This window comes from Gossypium raimondii, chromosome 5, assembly GCF_025698545.1.
Source record: "Gossypium raimondii isolate GPD5lz chromosome 5, ASM2569854v1, whole genome shotgun sequence".
Lineage (NCBI taxonomy): Eukaryota > Viridiplantae > Streptophyta > Magnoliopsida > Malvales > Malvaceae > Gossypium > Gossypium raimondii.
The window spans coordinates 1,569,812-1,577,563 of record NC_068569.1 but is presented as its reverse complement, the minus strand read 5'-3'; the positions used below and the strand labels follow the sequence as shown (position 1 = coordinate 1,577,563).

General features: G+C 34.8%; 1 protein-coding gene across 1 annotated transcript; it reads right to left on the bottom strand.

Moving 5' to 3' along the window:
* Window positions 1-3,347: 3,347 nt before the first annotated feature.
* On the bottom strand, window positions 3,348-6,752 carry LOC105770018 (protein arginine N-methyltransferase PRMT10). Its single transcript, XM_012591049.2, has 8 exons — window positions 6,458-6,752; window positions 5,866-6,058; window positions 5,666-5,771; window positions 4,862-5,051; window positions 4,304-4,489; window positions 4,122-4,205; window positions 3,769-3,994; window positions 3,348-3,592 (listed from the first exon to the last, which is right to left on the bottom strand). Exons 1-7 carry the CDS (start codon window positions 6,635-6,637, stop codon window positions 3,818-3,820), a joined length of 1,116 nt encoding a protein of 371 aa, XP_012446503.1. The 5' UTR covers window positions 6,638-6,752; the 3' UTR covers window positions 3,348-3,592; window positions 3,769-3,817.
* Window positions 6,753-7,752: the final 1,000 nt, after the last annotated feature.

The following is a 7,752-nucleotide window of genomic DNA, read 5'->3' as shown; positions in this document are numbered from 1 at the left end:
CAAAGAGAAAAGACAAAAGTAAAAGAAAAAAAAAGGAGCTTTATTTAAGGATTTGCTGGTTCCCAAGAAGCATGTGGTTTCAAGTACATTTTTTTTGGCCTTCTAATCTAATTTGGGGTGTTTTGTTTTCACCCATTTTTAAAGCTTTTGTTAAAAGGAATCAAAGCATGCTAACAAAGCATGTGATCCCTTCTATGATTACATGCTAACCCTAATTTTCATTTCTTTAATCACTTCCATGCCTCTTACTTCCTTTAATTGTTATTATTTATTTGGCTAATGACTTGATTATCGAGATTCTTATTATTTGGACATACCCTCTTTGATAAAGTATGTTTCAAGCTTAGTTGATGATTAAACACATACTAATATTTTACCTTCTCATTTCCCTATGATTTAATTAAACGAAATTATTCTATTTCCGTGATTAGCAGTTAATCCTAGGCAGGCTTAACTATTTTAATAAGGGTTAGCTTCTGTTGTTATTTTGTGTTTTGTCTTAAGCATGCCCCACAACATTAAGATCTAGGTAAATGTCTCCCCCCTACCTTAATTCTATACCACAAAACCAACATTTTAGTGGATCAGATTCATTTGTCTCCATATGTTTAAAAATTTTGCATGCATGTTTTGGGAATTTAAACAATTTATATGTAAGCTAGATTGGCTACAACCCTAATTAACAAATAATCAAAGGGAGAGATATAGATACCTAGGTAGTAGCAACAAGCTAATACTAATTCAAAAGGTTAGTGGGAAAAAGAATTATTATGTACATGGCGAAAACCTGCCTCATTTTAATCCCAAATGTCTGCAATTAATTTGTTGCTTTTTAATTAATGGAGCTGGCTTATGTCTGCCATTGATTAATGCAAACTTTGTGTAGGCTTCCATCTTATAAGACAAAATGGGTAATGCCAAGACTTCTAGTCCTTCACCCCCTCTGGGAATGATTGGCCAAATTATATTTTTCCCCTTTCTCCAATCACCATGCCACATTCTCTCACACATATATTTTAGTTTTCATTTTTTATCGTTTATTTTTGTGTATATTAATGTGCCACGTAAGTACGTTATTATTGTTTCATTGAAAGTATACATGCATTCAGGTTTTCAGTATATATGTGTCATTGTTTATATTAATTTGGATCCATATCTCTCAATTTGTATAATTTTGATATTCTCTTTCTTTTTTTTATTTATTGTACGTCTATGAATTTTAAGAATAGGAAAAATTATACGAAGATTGCATCAACTTTTTGAGTTAAGTTACGTGTTTGATAAATGTTTTTTCGATGTCACTTAGATAAATACACAAAATAAATGTTTTATTTGAGTTGTCAAATACAAAAAGAAAGAAAACCTCATGCCACCTAACACAAACATATATATATATATGTGTTAAAATTTTATAAATGTTCGCATCATTCATCATCATTCATTCACCGAAGATGTATGTATACACATAATTACCTTAATCACCAATAACTGTAGTAGTAAATTAGGGTGAAAACATGGACGAAAATGCATATTCTTACATACCATTGAAGTTTGAAGAAGAAGAGAAGAAGAAAACAAAGTGGGGGGCCAAGTGAAAAAAGTTAGAGAGATTGATGTCTCCCTTTTGGGAAAGGGAAGGAAGTGAGACATTGTCACATGGGAGCATCAATGCTTAAGACTTTGCAAATGAGACAAGGGTAGACGATTTGGTGGAGCCCTTTAATACACTGTTCCACTTTAAAAAACAAAAAAACAAAAAACACTATACCTTCATATAAATTTTAAAAAAGAAATCGAACGGAGACAGATAAGCCTAGATATAGGTAAGAAGGGCAGCGTTGGTTTTTAGTTAATGGAGTGGAGTCAATGGCACAGAGGTTTCTGCTTGTTGGGTAGGGATTACGGGTTAGGGGGTGTATGAGAGGCCAATGAGTAAATTGTTTTGTCACTTGGGTGTTGATAAAATTAACCACTTGGTCCCCCAGCTGATCTTATTTGACTCCAAAATTATACAGTTACATCCAACCTACGTTTTTAGATTGTTTACTGCTTGTGCTTTGCCACTGCCATGTTTGTGCGTCGTTTATATGTGTGTTGGCCACCTATACTAAACAAAAAATGAAAGACTTCAACCTACTCAGTGAATGAATTCACAGGGAGGCACCAGAAACAAGGAGCAATATCGAATCTGAAAACTGGGCATGGATTAGGAGAAAGATTCATATATGTTTGTATATATCATTGGACAAAAATATGATTGACGGCTGAACTAACTTTTATAGTGTTTTGGAAGTAATATATATAAAGAAACCAGTTATGGGACCCAAAAATTATTCTTACAAGAACAAGATCGAGCACATAAATCAAGTAGGGGGAGCAATCGGCCAAGGGGGTCTCTTGTTCCTTGCCTTCCAATTCCAAAAGAAAAGGGTTCTGACAAAATGATAAAATTGGTTGGGGACAAAAAACATCCACAGTTTCTATGCTGGATTTTAGCATCACTGTACTATGCAGGGCATCTGATATATATTTACTGCAAAAACATCAGAAAAGCCGTAAAAAAACATCAAAAGTACTTGGAAATTTATTTTTCCAAGTACAGTCCCACATACAATCCTGTCCAAACATGGGATCTACTTTTTATTTACCAATACCTGTTAATAATATTTACCAATGTTGAATAATTGCATTTGTCTCTGGCAATACCCTATAAGCCTATTTGTTAAAGATATGTCCGTAAGGAAAAATGTAAAAATCTAAAAGCAAGAACAAACAAGAGTGCTGTAATGATACCCAGATATCCACTTCTTTTGCAGACTTGTCGTAGTTTGTTTCAACCAAATACATATATTATACGACTTATATTTCTTTTATTGTTTAAAATATATTAATTGTATGAGAAATGAGATGCTTTATAACGTGTTGGGTAGTCCATAATATATGTAGAAATGACTTATTAGCTTACCAATAGATGGATCATTGCCTTTCGGTGGTCATCTATTTTGGCAGTTCAATTTTGTTTAAATAATATCTACAGGATTTTTATAGTTATATTCAAATAAAAATAGGAACATTCTAGCTATTTAGCAGCCTCTTTTATTTCAAATTAAAAAAACCTAGGCTGAGCCCAAACTCGGGCAATCTCCTCTTAGCCCATCCATCCACAATTATAAAATATCATTATCCAATCAATTTTAATGAAGTCCATAATAGTGTATTTTTTTGTTTTGGCACAACTCCTTGCCAGGATTTGCTTGGTAATCTCATTGTGATTTGAGTTGGCGAAATAGAAAATCGTAACATACGTGCATGTTAAAAAGATTCACCAACTTATAAGATAAAACAAATGATGCAAAAACAATGGTTCCCATACCCTATATGAAAATTTTAGTTAAAAAGGAATTTCAGCTGTCATACATTGCAAGTTTTAAGATGCAACCCTGAAAGAAGAAAATTTAAGCAAAGGTGACTTACAATCTCTCTAAAACATGGGGTTTACTCGAGCCACAAAAAGATAAACCAAATTGCCCCGTCATATTTATATTGTAGATAGGAATTCTTAGAACCAAAATCAACCCCTTGCATGCAGACACTGAAAAATATTAGGCAAACAAAATAAATAATGGTTAGAGTGGTGGAATTAAACAGGAATAAATAACTAGAAAGTGCAAAAGCCGACATCGGAAAAGTGAAAGGATTGTGATGTTACCCTGATTAGGGTAAAAAACCAAGTTTTTAATTATAGAACCATCAAGTAGTGAGATATACCTTGGTGTCGAAAGCATTAAAAAAAAGAACCAGCAAGTAATTGCTGGCCTCACTCTATGTAGAACTTCTTATTAATGGGTGGAAGCATTTTGCCGGAAGGTTTGCTTATCTTAACATCAAACTCAACCTCCATTAATCTATGGTTTTCCTTAGAACGGTTCATTGAGAAAGAAACATCGAGATTGATCTCTTCATCAACATGAACGGGAGGATGCAACAAAAAAATCTGTCCAATAATGGAAAGTGATAAAAATAAATCATCAAGAAAATGTACAAGCAAACACACATGAACTCGATTTATGCAACAAACTAGAACTCCAAAACATGATGCACCAAACAAAAGCCATTCAGACCTGTTGTCCCCAATGAGTGCCATTATTTGAACTAGGAGCAGTTGTTAACTCAATCTCTTTTTGAGCAGGATCCTCCCCTCTTCCCTGTTGCACAAGATAAGAACAAGGGTCATATATAGCACACGTAAAGCCTCTTCATCCAATCAGACCAGAGTAATAAGGAAAGCTGAGGCTCAACTTACTCGGAAATGGACATCAAACCATCCTGCAAATCCACAGAGGCGAGTGGACGCCATACTGATAGCTGATGAAAAACTTGATTTGACTTCAAGGATGTCATTTACTGAAGCAGTTAAACAATCAATCTCCTTTATAACAGCTGCGGTCCCAATAACTTGATTTGGGTGGAGGTTGTTCCATAATGATGTCTATACAAATGAATGAATATGAAAAAGAACCAAACAAATGAACAACCTTCTCAGTTCTTAAAAGATATTAGCACCAGTAATCGCCTAGAGTAGTTAATAAAAGGAACCAAGTACATAAAACATTTAATATAAGGATCTGTCTCACTATCTCTCACCTAAAGACATAAAAACAGTGATTCAGTACCTAAAGAGTGGAAAAGTCTTTCCTTTACCGACTAACATCAATATTTAAGCAGCAGAATGAAAGGCAATAAACTGAAAACAACAATTATAAATGGCACCAAGGCATCAGAGAATTTTAGAACTCAAGGCAATAAACTGAAAACAACAATTATAAATGGCACCAAGGCATCAGAGAATTTTAGAACTCACTTGCAGATAATATTTCTCCTGCTCATTTGAGAAAGGCCTTGTCAAAACACTCATATCAACACCATAGTAATCCTTCGTATCTTCCAAAAACCCATACCAATCATCCATTGCTGCTTCATAATCATTTTTCTTTTGGTCCACCAATCCAGATCGGATAGGTCCAACCCACATGCGTGCATGGCTAGGATACCTAGAAATGGAAATTTATCTGTCAGATATCGAGCTTGCAACATTGGTAAAGAATAGTCAAGAGATTAATAAATATTACAAGCGGCTGCACAAGCAAAATACTGATAATATGACAGAAAAAATTACAGTAACACCAAAGATATGCAAAAGGTCCTATTAGAGTCAAATTAAGCTATGTCGCATCTACTTGTTATTGAATCGTCCTTTAGAATGTTTAATAGGCAAGATAACCACTCACAGCCTACATTAGTATTTAGCTAAGACCCATGTTCAAGCTGACATCCCTCAGTTGTTATTTTGTCAATGACCATCTTGCATGAAGCATAAGGTCTAGGTTCATCAACCCCCCAAACCACTGAGCTGGTAGCCACCTTCTTGCACTTAAAACACGCCTCAAGTAAGGCGAAGTCATCAATCTTTCAATTTTCTTTCCAATCCAAGAAACTCAGACTCAAAGTCTTAAATTTATCTAAATAGTCAATACCCCCCTTCTAGAAATTAAAATGAAAAAGAGCCCAAGTCACATATAAAGTTCATAAATAAACAAAATTGACTGACCGGTAAAACATGGGATAACCAAAAAAAAACTAAAAATGACCCCAGTTCATTACTTACATGACCCCAGATGGTTTCAGCCAACGATCTCGAGCACATATAACTGAGTCAAACATAGACTCTCGCAGGAGAAAATAACCCATCCACTCGGAGATAATCACATCAACTGCCCATTAACCAAAATCTAAGATGAGAGGAACCTGAAATAGTGATTTAAAACAAACTGGAAGTAACTAACAAGTAAATCTAATAATACCAACCTTTCTCTGGTAAGACAACTTCCTCCATAGAGCCCTCAATTACTTCAACAATGTCTTGAAGATTGTTTGCCTGAACAAGAGTCCGGGCATGCTCCGACATCTTAGTTGCTTCAACGGCATAGACCTTCCTTGCACCAGCCTGGGCAGACCAGATTGCAAGAATGCCACTTCCTGTTCCTACATCCAACACAGCCTTCACCAGGATTCACCAAATCAGTTTTCTGTCAGGATTCCCTTGCCTAAAATCCTTCATTTCCATTACTTTCCTAGTCTAATACTTGCAGGTTATCTCATGTCTACACGTGCTGCGAGAAAAATGACAATATAAGAAGCATCTGCTTCAAAATATTCAATTTTCACAGCTTTCACAAGTCTTATCTCTACAAACAAGTAACGAAACTTGAAAGGAAAAACAGAGTGAAATTTAGGCATCCCACACAAAAAACAATAACCCCCAATTGCATCTCGTTCTTGTATAAGTTGTACCAAGTCACTAAGCTAATACCCAAACATAAAAGGTATATCTTTCTACATATTAGGATTCAAGTTCTATACCCTAACACAAAAAGAAAAAAATGAAAAAAGGAGTTACCTTTCCTTGGAAATGATGCTTGTTCTGAAAAACAGCATTGTAATAAGCGTCCATACGGACTCGATCACTAAGCATCTCTTTCTGGTGGTAAAGGAAAGCGTAAGTGCAGAAGTAATTGGCAAAATCAGCTCCTTTATCCACCGGTCCATTGCTGCTACCGCCATTTGTACGGCTCGCCATTCTCCCTCTCTGTCACAGCTCAAGGTTTTTTAACACGGCAGGAGAGAATGAGAGTTGTTTTCCTTTTTAGGGCAAAGGCGGTGAGGTTTTTGGTTTGGCTTTGGCCTTTGTTTGTCGCAAAAATAATATATAAATTCATTAATAATGCGAATAGGATTGCCATGTCATCAGCTCTGGAGGTGGCAAAACCAGGGACCCACTTAGATTACCTTCTCTAGCTCTAGCCTTATAATGATTAATGACGGTTTGATTGATATGTTTTGATGCTATTGGGTCTCAACTTTCTTTCATCGCATTTAATCATGTAAATATTTTTTTGTATCTTTTGGGTCCCCCGCTATTCTTAGTTTACATTATTAGTCTGTTGTTTCTTTAATGTATTTTGAGAAATTACTCGGACGACGGTGATGAAGGGGGCGATGATTGGATTATATCCTACTCTTTTTAATTAAATAACTTGAGAAATAAAAATGAAGGGTCAAGTTTTGCTTCAATACCATCACATGTTGATTACTACATTCCTACCGAAATTATAATCCCATTCTTGGATCTACTTTCTGCAATTTGTAAACATAATATGAAGTCTTACATAAGCTTTTTGGGATAATAGATATAGTCATGAATAGACATTATCCTCCAGGAAAAACAACATGATCAGCCACTCCAAAACACGACAAAATCCAGAGCAGTCCAACATTTTAAACTCAACAGATACTAGAAATAGCTCTCTCTCTTTTAATATTTGAACTCAATACGCATTTAACATGGGCACAGAAGAGAAGTAGAATGAAGCAATATACAGCAGTGCTAAACGGCTAGTTGCTGCCATTGATGGACTCCCAGATTCTGGGCATCCGAGATTTATTGGTGATAGCTTTTGTTCTTCCAATGGAATAATATTATACAACAAAATATTTTTACTTTTTTACTTTTATAATTACTGTTGCATATGCAAAATTTTACTCTTACGGTAAATTTGTTTTTAATGCAATCAAAATAATTTAAATAAACATAGAAATTAAAATATAAAAATATATGTTGATTAAGTGTTAGCTCAATTGGTCTAGGTATTATTGTCGATTTTTATAATCTTATTTAATTGTCCGAAATATTGA